The 19866-nt window shown below is 34.9% G+C and overlaps 1 protein-coding gene across 1 annotated transcript; it reads right to left on the bottom strand.

Moving 5' to 3' along the window:
• Positions 1–10784: 10784 nt before the first annotated feature.
• Positions 10785–14924, bottom strand: LOC124290802. The gene is made up of 3 exons (XM_046727627.1): positions 13276–14924; positions 11875–12023; positions 10785–11054 (listed from the first exon to the last, which is right to left on the bottom strand). Exons 1-3 carry the CDS (start codon positions 13328–13330, stop codon positions 10785–10787), a joined length of 474 nt encoding a protein of 157 aa, XP_046583583.1. The 5' UTR covers positions 13331–14924.
• Positions 14925–19866: the final 4942 nt, after the last annotated feature.

A 19866-nucleotide genomic window follows, 5' to 3' on the forward strand; every position in this document is an offset into this window, starting at 1 on the left:
TGACATAAATGTATGTTTATCCACGATATAGAGACATCTTACAATTTTGTATACAAATCAATTCTCGAGCATAATTTCAAAATATTGTGATCTCTGTGAAAGACACTGTAATTGACTATGACTACCATATAATTCTACATTGTGAACATTATATGTACAACAGGAATCAGTTCTTTTCCAAACTTTTAGATCTTTTTCATGTCAATGTGTCTGTACAAATAGAATTACTGCCATAAGGTGAAATGCTGTCTCTCTTTTCTGGAGGTGAAATACAGATTACTGAGCACACAGATGAAATGTCATGGAGATGTATGATTGTCCTATTTTGTAAATATCTGTATTCAATGGTATACTCACTCAAGTGTGTATTTTGCTCTGTACATGCATATACCCGCCTTGTGAATTTTTTGTTGTGAATATTTCATGCATATATGTTTCTAATCCTCGGATTGAAATCTGGAGGAAATACGGATATCATTCAATCATTCTCATTCATTCATTCGTCATCCTCACGGTTATCGACAGTGTTTCAGTGTTACAGATAACAATTACAGAGCTTCGTCATGGCTGCTCAGATACAGTTGGTACTTGCAATAGTGAAAACGATTCCATTTCAATGAAAAAGTTTGTTCATGCTGCTAGGGCATCGGATAGCATGGGCAAGGTTCTGGTAACACATCCCTTCGGGCCATCAAATCACAGTTTTTCAAAAACACATGTTTCAGATGTGGACACAGACAGAAAACAAGATAGCCTTCAACAAAGACCAGTAAGACTCCAGCATATTCCTGTAGGTCTATAAAAGGAAAAATCGGTGCCCAGAACTTCTGAATACTATTATACATTTAATTTATATCCAAATAAATCTGATGCAAAAATACTTACAGAATGATTGTGTAAAAGAAGACTTTAGTATATATTCGCCTCCACAATTGCTACTGGGATTGGATCCAGATCAACATCTTCAAGATTACTGGATGATGACTCCATTTTTAAAGCAGAGGCTAATATAATGAAACTCTGAAAAGCAAAACGATTGGAGTTTGGGTTGGGTGTCAGAGTCTTGCTCCTATGTTATGTCAGGTTAAGGCATTAGTTTTGGTGACTGTGTTCTGCTATAAGTGCTCCATGTAATGCCTTTTGGTTTCGTTTTTAGATAATATACTATTAAGATTTAAAATCTTTCAATTACCTATCAAACAATCGTAAAAAACAAATCTCGGTTGTTGTGCAGTATACCATACACGTGTCTTTTTCTTCTTTATTTGGATGCAGAAATGGCGGAAAAATTGACGAGCACCGTCAAGATTTACAAAGTTCGATGGACCATAAAATTTCTAAGTTTTGGATTGTTCATGAAGATTCGAGCATGCCTCACTTGTGGCGGAGGCTATCGAGAAGTTAAAACGTAGAAATAACCTTATCAAAATTGCCGATTTCTCCGACGGAGGCATGCACATTTCTGGTTAGAAATGTATTGGAAGCTGCTAAAGGCAAGTTTGCAAAGTCAGTTTGCAAAAGAGAACCGGTTACTATTGAGTTATTGAAGAGAGTTTATGAAGCTAGAATGTGTCAACCCTTTTTGGCTGATTTGAGAATTGTTACCATGTGGTTGCTAGCATATTTGAGGTCAGCAGAACTCTTAAATATTGCCAGATGTGATGTTGTTTTCTACGATACTCATATGATGCTCTTCATAGAAAAGCCCAAGACAGATGTGTATAGAGACGGTTCCTGGCTGGTTATAGGCAAGACAAACTCCAAATTGTGTCCAGTATTCTGTTTACTGAAATATCTAGATCATGCTACCATTCCACCGGATTCAGATGCGTTTGTTTTAAGAAATTTATCAAAGACCAAATCCGGCTACATGTTGAGAAAAGACAATACTCAAATGTACACAAGGTTACGAGAACTATTTAGAGAGACATTCAATCCGTTTGTCTAGGATGAACGGTTTGCACAGTCTCCGTAGTGCGGGGCGTCTGCGAAGCAAACAACGGTGTTCATGACAGAATGTTTAAACGACAAGGAAGATGGAACACTGAGCACGCAAAAGATGGATACGTTAAGGATAGTTTGAACAGCCGTGTGAAAGTGCCACTATCGCTAGGGCTTTGAAACCCGACTTTCTTTGAACCTCTTGCAATGTTATACAAACACATCCAGTCCAAGGTTCAGTGATGTTGTGTTGTCTGTGTACGTGCGGAAGGGGTGCAGGAGAAATATTGTTTTCTTCATTTGGAGAATGAATTAGAGGAAAATTAATTTCTACCAGCCGTGAGCAAAGAATCAAAGGGCAGCTAAATCCAGGGGCGCTAGTGGTCCTAGCGGGGTAAGGGTGAGAGATTTCATGGTTCGATTCTCTCGGCTGTCGTGCAATACCATACACGTATCTTTTTAATATTCAGATAGTTAAATCATGAATGTGTTTTGTATTCATTATCATCATGTAACTGTGTTGTGTTCTCTGTTTCTGTAATGACTGAGGGTAACATATGTCATATTTGGGATTCCGCTTTCTAAATGGCATTTTGTATTCTTGACTGAGGGTATGCTGATGTGTTACCAACAGAGTTATCACTTCATGCATAACGATAACACCGCATATGGGGAGAGCTGTCCGTTTATGGATGAATTTAGCCGTTATGGCAGGTGCTGCTTGTTTATGGCGATGTCATTTCCCAACTGGTGGGGTTGTGAATGTGTTTAATATGTCATGTGAAATAAATGATACAACTGTATATATTTATGTATAGTGCACAGTGCATATATCTTTATTTCCTGAAGTGATCTAAATTAAAGAAAACTACATCTGACATTTAACGCATATATATGTATTTGCTAATGATATATACAATAAATGTATGATTTCACCATACTTGTCAAATAATTCATATTCGTGTATTTGTTGATGTTATATGCCACATTGTGTATTTGTTGATGATACATGCAAAATTAGTAAACTTTAAAATGTCACCATATTTGTCAATAATTCATATTCGTGTATTTATTGTATTTGCGGGTGTTAAATGCAATATACAAAATGCAATAAACCTTACCGTTTCTCCTCATTTGCTGACATACGTGCAATTATAATAATCTGATGTCATAATATACGTGCTGTAGGCGCAAGGCCAGGGTAATTTAATATTTATTGAATATTGAGCCATTTTATATTATGCCACAGCACAGAGAGTATTACTTCTATTGTCCCGTGAAATAATGTGATAAATATGCAGGCTGATACAGTGAACAGACATCGATCTACTGATACGACTTATGAGTTGTGGATATACAGAGCATAAATAAACTCTCAAATGAAGCAGACTATTCAATATTTTCAAGGATGGGATGATGTTTCCAAATTTGAATGTATTCGCCATTCTATCGAGCAATATGTTTCTGGTCCGTCAATAGCCATGATATTTTGGCATATATTATCTCATTACATATCAGTGACATTATCTATGCTACATACTGTCAATGACTTATTGGCTGCTCTGAATAATGACATATCGCAGATGACAAGCTCCTTTATTTCAACAGCTTTATCCTCGACCGTATCACTGTATCAGTCAATAATATATATTTCGAGTCAAGGTGTGGTTGAATGTATATATTTATGTTTATGGTCCCGAGTGTTTATTTGATCCAGTTCTGATAAATAGAAAGAAGGGAACTGTCTACGTTCGCCAAAATCCTGAAAAATAAAATTCTGCTTTTTTAACTGTCACACCAGTGTACCTGATAAATTTGATTCCTTAATACCTCAATCTAGTGTCTAAGTCGATATATTGAAACCTATGTTTGAATTTGTGAAATCCGTATATTAACAAAACATTCTATCCCTCATGAATGCGGATTCATATTTAAACATCTTGTCACGTCACGTTACGTTACGTCATGTCATGTGATATAAACATATTTTATTCATGAAATATTAACATGACATGAATATGGATTGGCACAACAAGCCAACGGCTCATTTGAGTGTCGCTCCATAAAATATAATACAATACAATCAATAATTAATTTCAAACAAAGTACAGAAACAATTATTTCCACAAAGGCATGAAATGCATAATAACCGGAAAAACTCTACAAAATTACATTAAATGTTTCGCTAGTTACAGTTTAGAATAATTTGAATCTATTTAAAAGTAGTATGTATTTTTTTAACAGAGTCAAGAATATTCTGATTTATGATGTTGCTTGAAGTTTGATTACCATGGAGAATTGAATTTAAGTCAAAACCATTAGAGTAGAAATGTTTATCTGATCTTAGTCATAACAAGGGCAAGAAAAGAAGTAATGGAGAGAATCTTCCCACGGATACTCACATGCACAATTCGGATTATTTGAAATATGTCAATCAAAACAACGAGCGTTCAAGTCACTACAACCCAACCTGAGGTGAAAATATATTATTTGACAAGATCTAGATCATGTCATATACTCTTGGACGAGTACCAATCAGCTTACCGACCACACCACTATAGCGAGACTCTGCTCCTAAGAGTAGTAAACGACTTAAGATGCCTAGTTGATAGAGGTGACGTGGCAATTTCGACACTCTTATGTCTGAGTACGACATTCGGCACTGTGGACCACGTGACCATACACTTGAGCATCACTCTTGAATCGGCGGACAAGCACTGGCCTGGTTCTCTTCATAACTGTCTGCTAGACATCAGTCAGTCACAGTGTCGGGAAAAATGTCACAGGAGACTACTCTGTCGGGTGGAGTTCCGCAGGGATCCGTTCTAGGCCCAGTGCTCTTCCTGATTTACATCAACCAACTCTCTCTGATCAGTGACAAATTCTCAACACCACACTTTTCCTATGCAGATGATAACCAAGTCCTTACAAACCAAACATTGCACGTTCAAACAGACTGAGAATTGTACTTTGGAAACCAACACATAGATGACGGGCAGAAAACTAAAACTGAATGACACTTAAACAAAGGTTCTCATTGTTGAAAAAAAGAGCCTGGAGAAATTTAACATCGGTAGCGTGAAGATTGGTTCATCACGCCGTCAGATGTGATAAATAGAGAATACTACACGAGGTCTAATTACATACGAATTATACGAAACGAGTGTCCTTCCTATGGTAGTTTCGTATAATTCGTATGTAATGAGACCGAGTGTGGTATTTTATTTATTACCCACGTCTTACATGCATTAAATTGACAAAACAGCGTATTTTTGTTATTGTTATGGTTTCAAACCGAAACCGGTTTCATAAAGAGGTTGCGTAAGAATTTTGTTCTGTAGTTCACTTTTTGCATGACGTCACACTGTATTGACGTCATTACGCCATTCTCGTCTGCTCCCTTGGTAACCGACGTCACGATGCATGTCAGTTGTCATCGCCTCGTATAAGCTGGGCCCCGTCTCGCATATCGCAATATACGAGCCGGTACAGGCCAAAGAGACGATGGCTGTGAACGACTGTCATGATGACTTTGTTACGTAATTTGTAATTTTTTAGACTCCCTACGCTTCGTCTGCTAGCTGTGTTTACGTTTAGATCGAGTTACTATAAACGCAGTAGTATTTTTATTTACATACACAAGTGATCACAGCTTTATTGAAATCACGATGAACATTGGAGACAAGCTGGGTAGAGTTAATGCCCTAAAATGTGCCTTAATTCGTTTCTCCGTAGATTTAGAAACTCCTGTGTTTTGTTTGAAAAAAACAACAAATTGACATTGTGTACGCCTCAGAAATTGGTGACGTAATGACCGTTCTGCCCACTGGGTTTGGAAAGCTTCTGGCTTACGAACTAATTCCCTATTATATTGGAGTCAGACGTTGTCAGGCAGCGTGTGCGTGCACTGCTATATGCAAATGTCACATGCAAGATTATCTAACATCAATTCTCGTCGTGAGTCCCTTGAATGCAATCATCAACGAAAACGTGAAATTTCACGCCGAAAGGTGCATGCACATTTTGTAAGACCACATGGGAGACAAAAGCTCCAAAATGCCCACATATATTCTTGGACACACTGAGCAGTTATTGCAGAAGGGGTTTCTCTGTGATCTGAAAAAATTATGTATGAGAGGCAGATATCTCACATCAATGTTGATGAGGCTCAATGCATCGACACGTGGGGCGACAGTTTCCGCACAGATTATCAGCGTCTTGACACGCTAAGGGCAATTCTACCAAACGCAAAAGTTGTTGCAATGACTGCAACAGCTACAAGAACAACACAAAAAACGCATAGCAAAACACTTCAGGCTTTGTGCTAATTACTACTTAGTATCAGCATCATGTGATCGCCCAAACCTGTTTTATTCAGTGAATGAGAGACCCTCCCATAATTCTGTATACAAAACATCAGAAGATGCTTATGGAGAGGTATTGAGGCCAATATTAATGGAATTAAAGGTACAAAATATATATCATACCACAGCAAATGATGTGGTTATGTCTTTACAGCAAATGCAGAATAACATTTCACTTAGCAGTTAGATAGCAGTTAATAATCACATTTCATAATCATGGCAAATATGTGAATTCTATTATTACACCAATCACATACAGATCCCATTTTAAAATGACAGCAGTAAACTTTGCTGACTGACAAAATACATCTCTTACATATTATCTTTAATGCACACAATAAATAATACCGTTTTAATCATATTCTCTTTTTAGTCACATATATCATTACTACCTTCAGATGAAACAATACCTATCTTAGTTATATCATCAAGACTAATATGCAAGCAGCAACCAATTAACTGTACTGCACTAATGACATAACACCATCTTTGGTACAAAGTGAAATATTTGGTAAATATTAATGACAAGTACCTAGATAATCAAAAACGTGTACATGTATATGGTCTTAATACAGGACTGTTTGCATTATTAATAACATTATTCAGCAGAAAAATGAAACAGTAACTGATAAGTGAAAAATGTATCTGCAGAATTTTGTAATGATATCTGTAAATCTGGCAAATACACATTAATTTCTCCTGAACTTAATTTTGTTTGAGTATAGTTTACAAATTCTTCACAAAATACTGGGTGAGAGGCATTTTAAGAAACGAGTATATTTTTACAGGAAAAAGGAAGATCCTTCCCCAAAACAGTTCTCTTCAGCAAGCTGAAATGGTGTGGATATGGCCATGAATTGGCACTTCAAATAATAGGCGACGAAGAACTCCACTGTTACACCTATAATAGTCAGTACACTGCCAGGCTGGACAGTATCATGCACCGCAAGTTGATGCAGTAAGCGGTTTATGTAGTATTTATCAATAATTTACCTCTGCTACTAATATATATATAATTTCCCAGTATTGTCCTGAAATGAACCAATTATGGATAATTAATAGCACTTGTAAAGACAAATGTTTTTCATGTCAACATACAGTAACATTTTAGAATTTATGATTAAGTATCAATTTTTACTTATTTTTGGAAAGCAAGCCTTGCTCTCTGTAAATAATTAGACCTTTGTTTTCTGCTGAAACAAGAACTGTCTTGTATATTCAAGTCTCCCAATAGCTATGTAAGGCTACTTTTTGCCACTGAGGCATACAGCATGGGCACTGATGCACCTGATATAAGAAGGGTTATTCACATTTGACCACCTTCAACGTTAGAAAGTAAGCAAAATGGAAATAATTAAATCAATAAATTAGAGACAATATATCTGGTTCAACAATTGGGTACTGAAAATGAACACACATTTGCATGCTTAATATGAAACAAACTCAGTTTTAGTCATTGTCATGTTGCGAAAGGCCTGTTCAGTATATTTATTGAGTGCTTAGTTGGGTGATGGAACAAAGCAATCATAAAGTAGAATACAATAACAGGAATTGTTCAGACACCAATTAAAAAATAGGACAGTATTACTCTTAGTTTTTTTGCAGAGAATGATAATGATATTTTGGTTTGCAGCTTACTTGCAAGAAACTGGTCGAGCTGGGCGTGATGGTGAACATGCAGAGGCAATAGTACGTGTACATGAACAAATCAGACATAGCTTCAAACGTCAAACATCTCTCAAAGGAAATGAAAGATTTCTGCACCACTAGCAAATGCAGAAGACAGACTTTGATGACTTATTTTGAATTTGAATGTGTCCAACCAGAACCAGGTCATCGTTGTTGTGACAATTGCTCAAAACATGTCATTGTGCTGAATGTATTATACACAAAGTATTCGAAACTGACTTCCATTTCTCGACTCAGGAGAGCAATGAGCAAATTCCTGCACCCAGGAAAGCTGCTGTTAAAATGGCTTCACAGTTGTTAACTGATTATTTTAAAGCTGAAAATCAAGTTGCTGATGTACCGTTTTCAAACTTGCAAACAGGGCTTGATAAGAAACTGGCCTCCAAAATATCAGCTGACTATAACAGATTTAGCAATGTGGACATTCTTAAGTCAGAGTTCAAATACATTGATCTTGCTTATTTGGGCAATATTGCATGTCTTCTCAAATATGTGGTTCAACATTATCATTCCTCATGAATATGTAATATGGATTGTATACAATATACAATAGAGATAAAATAGTTTTGATGACAGTACACAAAATTGAGATGGTTCAGGTTTACAAGCTATCATCTTATAAAAAGAGTATTTATAAGATCAGTTAACAATAGTCAAGGGGAGATAACTAGGGCTGCAGCAAATCTTCTATGAAGAAAATATGATACATGCCACAAGTATTGAGCCATGAATCCAATAACATGTCATCAGTTGATGTATTATTTAAAGTATTCAGTGAAACAATAACAAAGTATATTCTTTGATGTGTTTTGTACATGTTGACACAGTGTCTCTTTGAGAGGCATTTAGAAGTTGGAACAGTATGGAACACCTCCTTAATTTATCCACAGTATGTCCAGTGAACAAATTAATATGAAATAAAAGAAATGAGTGTTGATAGCCATTCTGCTTGGTTGGATATATTCCATATCTCACTTTGATAAATCAAACACAAATTCAAGTTAAAACACTCCTTTTTAAAAAGCTTCAAGAACATTTCAATTCTAGTGATTGCAAATAGCGAACTGAATTCATGAAGGGAGACAGTTCAATTATCTGAATAGTCACGAATGAATAGTAACAGCCCTAGAGGTAACTGTTGTCAAGGAGTATACAGTTATAGTTTATATGAGGCAACAACAGTCAACAATCAAGCAAACTTGAAACACTGTCATGTGAATAGCAGTAAATCAGACCCATACGAAATATTCTTATAAGATTCTTATAAAGTATGCAAATTTATAAGAACTTTAACATTCTTATAAGATTCTTATAAGTTTCTTTAAGATTCTTATATGAATGTTAAACTTATAAGATACTTATAAGATACTTTATAAGAACCTTATAAGAAACTTATATGGTTCTTATAAGATTCTTATAAGATTCTCACATATTCAACCAGTACCAACCATAGTTACAGCTGATGACCGTTTGCAGTTTTCACAGCGACGCAAAGCTACACTGGCATTGCAGGCTTTCTCCCTGCAATAACACTAGCCGCAGTGATATACTCTTGAAGGCGGCATTAAACACCAAATCAGGTTTACCTCACCTCAAATGTTCAATGAAAATGTCTTACAGGTTCTGGAAGTAAAAATTATTGTAAATCCATCTGTAAATGATCATTGTCAGTGTACTACTCATGACATCATACAATATTATTAGAAATAGAAAGCTCTCTTCATGATCAGTTGGCCACGTGAGCAAGAGCATAATTCAACAAACAAAATTCAACATACAGGCATTAGACATATTATTCATCTTTAATTAGATCACAATAACATTTTTATCACATTCCATTGAATCATGAGCTACCTCACCAACGTACTGAGAGACACTAAACTTCTACCCCTGACAACTATAAAACTACCTCTTTTTTGCCAAATGTATCTATTACAAAACTACAGCATTGGTTTAAAATTGAAACTGTTAAATCTGTTTGTTCTTCAAATGACAATAGCATTAGCTCAAAGAAAGTAATGCATTGAAATCTCATGTTTTAAATGTTTTACAAGAAATACACTTCAAGGGAAGACAATTGTTCATCTCATTGGACCAAGGCCAGACTTTCCACTCCCTACATCACTGAATATTATGTCAGTGCCATGGTACAATACATGGTACACCACATGATACAGATACAGTTTTACGGCCTTTATCTGGCGCCCTGATGTACTACAACCTGTATCACTGGTCCTAGTAACACAATATTAGAGGTCAGTAGTTATCACACGGTTTTTGTTCTTCTTTCGTGAGTCCGCACACTGACAGTTTATGATCTGTACCAACTCTCTCTCGGTTGCCTACGGGCTCTTAGATAACACAAACCCTTCTAATGAAAAGATTGATTAAAATCATTTTAATTTAGCTGTATTATGTTGCACAATATTGACAATGTTTGTATCACCAGTGTTACAATATTTCATTTGATAACTGGTGCAAAGTAGCTTGAAATGTAGAATTGTTTAAAAAATGATGTTTATCTACGTATAAATGATGTGACAAACATTTTATAACTGAGTAGAAACACACTGCCCAAGTTACATTGAAGAATTTAGTTTGCTTTACCTTCCTTATATGAATATATTTAAATATCCACTGTAACTTTTATTACGATTGTTTATATTTCATTGCTGTGGACCTTTTTACACAAACTTGAATAACACAATAATTGTATATAAATACCATGTATAGAGATGACTGGACATAATCCTGCCAGTTGACTAACAAATTTCTGTACAGCTTCTGACCTCAGAGAGGATGCCAGAGCACCATTGCATGGGCATGCCTGAATTGTCTTTGACTGAAGGCTTGCATGGCAAAGAGTTCCTCATCCTTGTCCTTTATGATCTGCTCCTTCTCCTTGATGATATTCTCTTTCTCCTCAAGGCTCCGCTTCAGCTCCTCCACCTGATCACTGTCTCCATGGCCATACAGCACCGCCAGGAGCTCCACCACCATCTTCTCCTGGGCTCTAATCTGGGCCTTCTTTTCTGCCGCCTTTGTAGTCTTACGTTCTTTCTGAAATATGATTTTAAAAAATTCAGTATATCTTTAAAAGCTTATAAAGTCAATATAATAATTTTAACAATAAAAAATACTTGAATTACTTCATACAAACATCACAATATCTCTTTATATTGTCAAAAAATCTTTACTTTGAAACGGTCTTGCAGTCAATTATATTTGTGATGAGCAAAGACAGTTTTAATTTGTTTTATGACAAGGGTTCAAATTATTTTGTTTTCAATGTTTACTTGCCACAGGCCCTGATAGTGTTTTATACACTTGCCCATAAAGAACTTTTAAGTAATTGTCAGTAAATTACATTAATTTCTGACATATATATGTAACGTAATATTTGTAAACATCATAAAGATTCACAATCACTGGTTAATTGCCCAAGGGCAAGTTGACATAAGTAGTTTTTGAGTAGAATTAATCAATATTGATAGTAATATATCAAGTAATTGCTTGTAGTTACTTTGGTTTTATATGCACACACTCTAGTTAAAATCTTTAATGTCTAGTCCCATAGATCCAAATTAAACTTCATGAAGTGAGATACCCATTTGGGTTTTGTCAAGCTGATTTTTCATATACTTTGTTACCAGCCAATATTATCTTAATCTATCCCTCCCAAAGGCCAAGCCTGCAATGTTGGCATTGGGTTATTTCTGAGCATGCTAGACATCGGCAAGATGGGACCTTCTCTGCATATGACAGACCTGAAAGTAACATGTCTTAGTAATGTTATGTTTTAACTAAATTGAAATCTACAATTAACAAATCCTTTATCCTTCTTGATTTGAGTATTGTGTCCTTTCAAAGTATTGCATACCTTTGTAGGTTCTGTAGCTTTGTCAGGGTTGGCCAGTTTCCTCTTTTGGGGTTCTGATTCCTTATCAGCATCACCTTTCTTTTCCTGCTTCTTATCAGGATAGGCTACCTTCAGTAGAGTTGCCTGCTTTGCAGCTTCTTCCTTGTCAGCTGAAAGGACAAAACAAACTCCAATGCAGATACGGTGTCATAGAAAACAAATTTCAACTGATATCAACACTCGAACAAGTGTAACTAAGGCAATAAAAAAAAAAAAAAATTCTTGTTTTTACCTCTCAAAGGAGCTAGAAAATATAATTACTTGTTCTTTTAATTTTCCATTTCTAAAACATTTCAAACTAAAGAAAGGTCTTTTACTGATCATGCATATTACATCATATGAAACATTTGTTTTAAAATATGATAAATGTTTTCCAAACAGTGTTTAAATATCAAAATACACTCTGACTAAGACTAGACACAGCCTTATTTATACGAGATGTAATTTTTTGATTACATACTGAAACAATGATAATCATAATACTGTATCTTACCAAAAAAATATATCAATAATTATTTTCACTACTGTGATTTACAGTTTTCTCCTAAAAATTGTAAAGTTTCACAACTAATCAAGGATTATTCATAAACTACAATGTTACATACTATTGCAACACATAAACGTTGGTAAATATTTGTGAAATTGTGTTATGCATTCAATCTTATTACTCAATGAAGATACTGCAGTGTTAAACATTTAAAGGGAAATATTGCACTATGGTAATACCACTGCACATATGATGTCAAAAGGTTTCACAACTGTGACGTCATAATGTTAGTACTGCCATTAGAATGCCTTGATATCTTATCATAGGTTGAGTTATAAAAATCTTAGCGTCAACAAACTGTCAGTGAATTCACTTGGTACTCTTTGACACGTAATAAACAGGATACTAAATTGACGCTTTCATGAAATACCATTTTTAGTATACTAATGTGAACAATTTAGTATCAAACTTGCTTTCACTCGTTAAATGTTACCTAATCGTTAACTTGTTTAATAGTAATGATATTGTAACACGGCTGCTCGCTTAGTATCCTCTATTTATTGTATCATTCCAAGATACCATGATATGTAACACATCGTTGAAAATCTGTATCATCGATCCAATCTGTTGTTGATACCTTGCTGTTTTGAGTTTTTGAGCGAGACATTACATTTTCACTTAGTCCAAACACAATGCATCTAATTTATAAACCTACCACAGCCGCCGATTGAAATGAGACCCAGGAAAAGCTGATCCTTTACTACCATTACAATCAAATTGCAGTAATCAAACCTCAAAATGGAAGTACTCTAATGCTTAACTCAGGGTTACAAACTGACTCTCACTTAAATCATTAATGTTTTTTTTATACTTACATCCTAGAAAGAGAATCTTGGCCTTGTACATTTTCTTGTCCAACCACTTGGCCATGCAATGGTCTCCTTCCTGTAGGTAGCCCTCTTCAAGAGTCAACCCTGTCTCTTCATCCTCCACCTCTGTTCCCTTGAGAACTCCACTCAACTGGCCATCGAAGTATCTCACAACAGCCCATTTCACTTTAATGAATTGAAATAACAGGTTTTATTTAAAAAATCAGTAATAATATTAGTATGTTACTGACACATCTAAACAAGTAAAATCCAATGACATTACTTTAATAACAGTAGAAATACTAGTATAATGTCTGTCAAATATATATATAATTTAATTAAGTCCAATATGTTATCACTATTAGTATTATTATAGTGTCCGGTGTAATAATTACAGTGAGTGTCTTATAATGTGATTAAGTCAATCACAAATATCAAATCTAAGAATTTAGCAAATCTGAGTAACACTGATTATACTAACTGACGGATCAACCTTAAATAAGTGTTGAGAAATTAATTCAAAAACAATTCATTAGATAGATTTAAAAATTGTTTGAAGATGAACTACTGTGACTAATGTGAAATCGAATTCGACTCGTGGACTGGCATTTTACGATGGAGCCGATGAATCAAGACTCACAGTCGCTGTAAGTCTCATTTTATAAAGGTTTTAAAAAATTATGTCAATGAAATCGTCCTGGATATATTTAAAATACCCAGGATTGGAGTGAATACGGCAGGGTAAAACGTTAAATTTCATCGCCACCCACTAAATTGTTAGATTTTAAATTTCGACAATAAGTGTTACATAGTTAGTTGACGTCACGGAAAAGATAGTCAGAATCGTCTTCATAAAGTACTTTCGTCATATCAAAGATACGTCTTTGGTCATTATCTAACAAACCTTTAGATGTTTTATCCTCGATACTTACTTTCCTCGAAGTGGTAGGTTCTAACAGCACGACGATCGAACTTCTTTGCCATTTTCGCTTCAAATTGCTGCCTCAAATCAGGAATCAAGAATGGTAAATGAAGTAACAAAATCGCTGAGTCGTTGACAAAGGAGAAATGAAAATTACAGGAATCAAGAATGGTAAATGCAGTAACAAATTCGCTGAGTCGTTGACAATGGAGAAATGAAAATTACCGCCAACTGGAAGCATTGGTTACTTCCACATATGGAATCGGTAATGTTCAGGAATCGGAACCAGTTAGCCTTATGGTTCATGTTTTTTATACCAAACTGCAATGATTGATTGTTTCATTATTCGTTTACCTTTTTTTATAATTATTTCATTTTTCAAAATCGATATTTAATTCAGTATTTCCGAACCCCTTTTGTACGATTAAATTTAGAAATCAACTGTTGCATTCCGATTCCGGAACCATTTTGGAATTCCCATTTTGGCGCATGCGTACTTGAAACGGAAGCACACCAATGGAGCTGAAAGGGACCGATTCAATTTGGTAAATGGTCAACTTTGGATTTCAAGAGAAAAAATAGCCCTAAAAAGGTAAGAGGGTGTGGAAATAACTTATTTTATTGATTTTATTGCCGCAATAATCCGTTTTAAACGTTTATTCATTATAATATATAGATATTGATGTCATTTTAGCGAAAACATCACGACGGACATGCAATTTTTAAATGAAGGAAAACCCCAGTCAGATAGATCTAAATCATCCATTAACGGTTTATTATGGAACATGTTTACTTTACGATTTTTTTAGTAATGGCTGAAATATGGACGTTAAACAAAATCACTCACTAGTAACTTTATTTCTACATTCTGATTTGATTTTCACTTTGAATATTACAACTTTTGTAAAGTTCGTTCTCCTAGTAATATATTAGTACCCACAGTTAGATAGTACCCTAAATTCGTGATGTCATTTACACACGCGAGTTCACCCGCAATTTGTTTGTCATAAATGATTAATAACTGATTAGGGTTCAATACCTGGTGACAACAAACATGAAACATAACGAAAATCCAAAATCATTTCATTAACAACTTTCAGAATTGATTAAATCAGTTTGTTTTCTCAACACTTAGATAAAATCTAGCATGCAGATTGGCACAAAGCAGTAATTTCTTGCATCACTCCTTCAGTTAATGTCTGATAGTGATAAAAATAATTATGGAAAAACCCATTAAAATCAAATTGAATAGAATATTGTTGATTTACAGTTTATTCTTCTAAAATATCATTTAATGTATGCATTATTCTCAAAGGTTGAATTATATTGATATTTTCAGAAACATCACTTGAGATGGCAGACCCACCAAGAAAAAGAGTCAGTACATCTTACAAAAGATATATCAAGGAGCACACTGGAAAAGAGGGTATCCCACCCAGTTCTAAAAGAGCATTCATGGAAAGTTACAACAAGGTTATTTCTCATTTGCCTAGCTCTTCTGATGCTGTTGATAACACAAAGAGCCAGCAAACAGGGCCTGAATCAGTTTTATTTGAAGATGAGGGAGAGTCATCTCAGTATCACTCTGCAGATGATGATATGAATTGGCCTAGCTACTATGCAACAAGTGGTTATTCTGATGACTTAGAAGCTTACATTGAAAGTGGTATTGGAGGAGCAACTCCGTTGCAGCACGATTCCACATAAGGACAACAGTCACATGTGCCAGATGAACTTGCAAGCAAGATTCAGGATTTTCGGGAAATGAAGTACAGCAGGTCTGAATTCAAACTTTATTTCAATCTTCAACTTGTCCAAAGAAATTTGAGAAATCTGATATTGAGAAAAAGGGGAAGTAGTCAACTTATTTTGAAAAAAAATATCTTCTTGATTAGATCTTTTATTTTAGTCCTTATTCAGTCTAGATAAGTTGGTATTTCTTAAAGGCATACTTGCTCACAAAAAAATGGGATTTATTGGGGCACGTCAATTTCCTATTTATGCAATAACAGATTTAATATTCACTCTGTTCACTGTTAAAAATATCAAAAGAATTATGATGTCATCTTTACAATGGTATGACATCACTATCGAAGCATCCTCGTCGGTCATTGCTAGGTGATGCAGCAACAATAATGATGTTGCAAGAAATTGATGAAGTGGACCGAATTGAAAACACCACAATTTTCAACACTGAAGCGTATTATAAGAGGAATACTTTGGGTTTTTAGTGAACTATCTTACCTCTCCTTTTGTGATGGGCTAAAGCCTGCGCCACGGATAAAATCTTCGTCCTTATGCCGTCAATTGATGAGAGAAAGTGATATACACTGAAGACACAAAAATCCTCAATATATTACAGCTATTACAAATATCATAGTTTCAATTGAAAGTCTCTTTTTGTATCCTGATCTTTGTTTTTCAGTGATGATGACGACATGCAAGGAAGAATGAAGTGATGAATTTGGTTTCGTTGATGATGAACTGTCAGAAGAGGATTGCCCAAACAGTGAAGATGAGGATTTTAGTGTAGAGTCTGATGTCAATAGTTATATTTACAAGGGTGCACAGATAACCTTATCTGTCGGCATACTACTGATTCTGGCCTTTGCAACACGGCATTCTCTTACATCGGATGGGATAACAGAGTTGTTGCATCTGCTTGCTTTGCACTGTACAGCAGGACACTGTCTGCCAACTGCGCTATATTCTTTTGAGAAATATTTTCACAATGTTGACCATCCACTGATTTGCCACAAGTACTGTTCATGTTGTTTGCTTGGTATTGAAACATCAACCAAACACAATTATTGTGTTAAACATTTAATTAACCAATTTAATATTATTATACCAATTTATGTAATATTTATCAGTTACACAGTGTTTTGAAGGGATTGTCAGTTTTTAATGTAACTGCAAAACCCTTGAAAATTGTAGAAAATATGTAGATTTGGAAGAACAAATTTTATCAATGATGTTATGTTTCATGTATGTTATGTTTATTGTAGATATCACTCATATCAGAGAATACATTTTGTAAAACAATGAACATTTGACTTCTTATAAGTTTCTCATACAAAATAAGAAAAAGATGAAAAAATCTTATAAGAAATTTTTGTCACTAAGAAATATATAAGATTCATATAAGAAACACCATTTTGATTTCGTATAAGTTTCTTATTCCCAATTATTTCTTATAAGAATCTTATAAGAATTCATCTTCTTATAAGAATCTTATAAGATCTTATAAGGTAAAACCGTACGGGGATACATCTGATCTACTATGTATTACTTCCAAACCTCATGGAAGAAATACATTTTCTTTTCGGAAAACCATTTCCGGAAGGCAGCAGGATCTATTTTGTCAACAAGTGTTCTCTGAATTCTGGGGAAATGTTCAAATTCCCTGTTTGCAGAATAATTCCATGGTTTAATGCTTATAATGTCAGATACAGTGGATTTTTCATCCATCAATGCTGAAAGTTCGGGATGAGCTTTGGCACGCCTGATAACTTTGGTGGCGGCATCAAAGCTCTCTCCAATTGTGGACACAGCATGGACAGCAGCAGTGTGTCGCACGATATGTTTATTAGCCTTGTTGGAGTAACAGTGTTTGATTAGCTTTTTCTGCTTCTTCACTATGTACTCTATTTGCTGGTCTGCTCTGATATGAGTGTTAATGTGTCCTTGGTTGTTCACAAACAGGCCATAGAAAACTCTGTGTGATTCACATTCGCTCAGTATGGAATTATGTTGAATGTTACCTCTGGACTATACACCAGACATGGGTTCAATTACTTTGAAATGTAATTAATTAAATTACAATTACTTTGATTTTCCTCAATTACAATTACAAATACAATTACACCTTAAATTCAAATGTAATTAATTAAATTACAATTACATTACCAATGTAATTAATTACATTACAAATTACTTTGTTAAAAAAACAAAACAAATATATTTCTGTATTCCTTTAATCAACAACATATCGATGTTGGTAAGCAGTGGTCACTAAATCCAATTAATATTTTTGTCATCAAAAAGTGAAATGCAAAAGTAGATTATATCTACAATGTACACTATTTGATCAAATTTGTATTTTGCATATTTCTTTGGGCTTATTATCAAATACCCACCTCTATCATCTCTTGTTGCAAAAAACACTTTGTCCACCACTGTTACCTTAGGTGTACTGTATCATGACATCATTACAGGCCTACATTACAATATATAATCAGCCGGTCTCTCTATCTGACATAATCCACATTAACATACTAAAGGATTTGTCAACTTGGATTTATGGCTTATTACCTTTCATGATTATAAAAATAGGACTACAGTTCAGCAGAGACCATATAATATTATATGGTCTCTGAGTTCAGTAAGATTTTGAATATCATATCCTATGAGAAATAAACAAAGAGGCCATTTTGATAGGAACTTGACTAATAGTACTGTTAATCCCCCATTTCCTCAAATACCAACCTACATTCAGTCATGCGTTACTGATTCCCTTTGTTTCACAAATGTGCAGATGGTGATAGTTACAAAGGCTTAGACATTCAAATCTCTTTCAAAACTTAACACCTGCTAGAGTATATACCGTCAACAAGCATCTTATTGAAAAACACTGCTTTGTCCTCCTTATTGTACAGAATATAATTGCAAGGGTTGCCTGATGACCACCAAAATAAAAAAGTGAGATGTAATTTGATGTAATTGAATAAGTAATTGAAAAATTCAATTACATTGAGATATTAATTAATTAAATTACAATTACAAATTACATTTTAAACATTCAATTACAAATTACATGCAATTACATAGATTTTTGTAATTAATTACATTCAATTACAATTACAAATTACAATTACCCCATGTCTGCTATACACTGGGAGATTCCTTTGAGTGTCATTTTTCAAGGTTACTGGCAAAAGTTGGATGATGTCTCTCCTTCCCACATTAACCTGTTGTTTACATGATTTGCCACGCCATGTAGATAGTACATTTTCCTCTACGAGGTCACCCACTGTATTCCTCACCCAGGCCTTCCTCTCACTTTCATTTAAAAATGGTGGTGGTACATTTTTGGTTGGTGTTCCATCTGAAATCTCCATGCCAACGAAGCTGAGCAAGAGGGCTACAATTTAGCTCTTGACAAAGGAGATGAAGTAGGCTTGATCAGCATCATATGCCTTTCGAACATCTGGATCAACATTTTTGCGTAAAATACGCTGCTGCTCAGACTTCATTGTTCCCAATTCATTTGAGGAGCCTTCATTATATAGATACCTAAAAGCAATCTTTTCAAGGAAGTTCATGTCCAGATGAAGTAGCTCGAATGAGGTAGGACCAAGATGGTCAAATCGTTCATGTGCAAGTAAATTGCCAATCCTGAAACGTTTTGCATGACCGAAGCGCTCTCTTGTCAGTTGATCCCCACCAATGTGAACTTTCACACTACCATCTACTGGAAGCCCAGCAGAAGTGTTAATTTCTTTAATGGTGTCTTCATAGTAAGCAAGAATCTTGACATCATCAGCATAGGACTGCTCATTATAAGGCAAAACTGGCAAGGCAATGACTTCATTCTTTCTTTTTAACTGCTCACTGTGAGGGCCAAGTAAGAAAGATGGAACACACTTCCCCATGAATGCTAGAGAAGGGATGTG

The sequence above is a fragment of the Haliotis rubra genome, unplaced genomic scaffold (assembly GCF_003918875.1).
Source record: "Haliotis rubra isolate DU_JTF1 unplaced genomic scaffold, ASM391887v1 Scf475, whole genome shotgun sequence".
In the NCBI taxonomy this organism is placed as follows: Eukaryota; Metazoa; Mollusca; class Gastropoda; order Lepetellida; family Haliotidae; genus Haliotis; species Haliotis rubra.

What these genes read in the sequence shown, in the direction of transcription:
- LOC124290802 (XM_046727627.1), bottom strand. Translation starts at nt 13,330, where the DNA reads ATGGCCAAGTGGTTGGACAAGAAAATGTACAAGGCCAAGATTCTCTTT. An exon ending in CAAGATTCTCTTTCTAGGAT is followed by an intron (nt 12,024 to 13,275) that starts GTAAGTATAAAA and finishes TTGTCCTTTCAG; the next exon opens with CTGACAAGGAAGAAGCTGCA. An exon ending in AAGCTACAGAACCTACAAAG is followed by an intron (nt 11,055 to 11,874) that starts GTATGCAATACT and finishes ATCATATTTCAG; the next exon opens with AAAGAACGTAAGACTACAAA.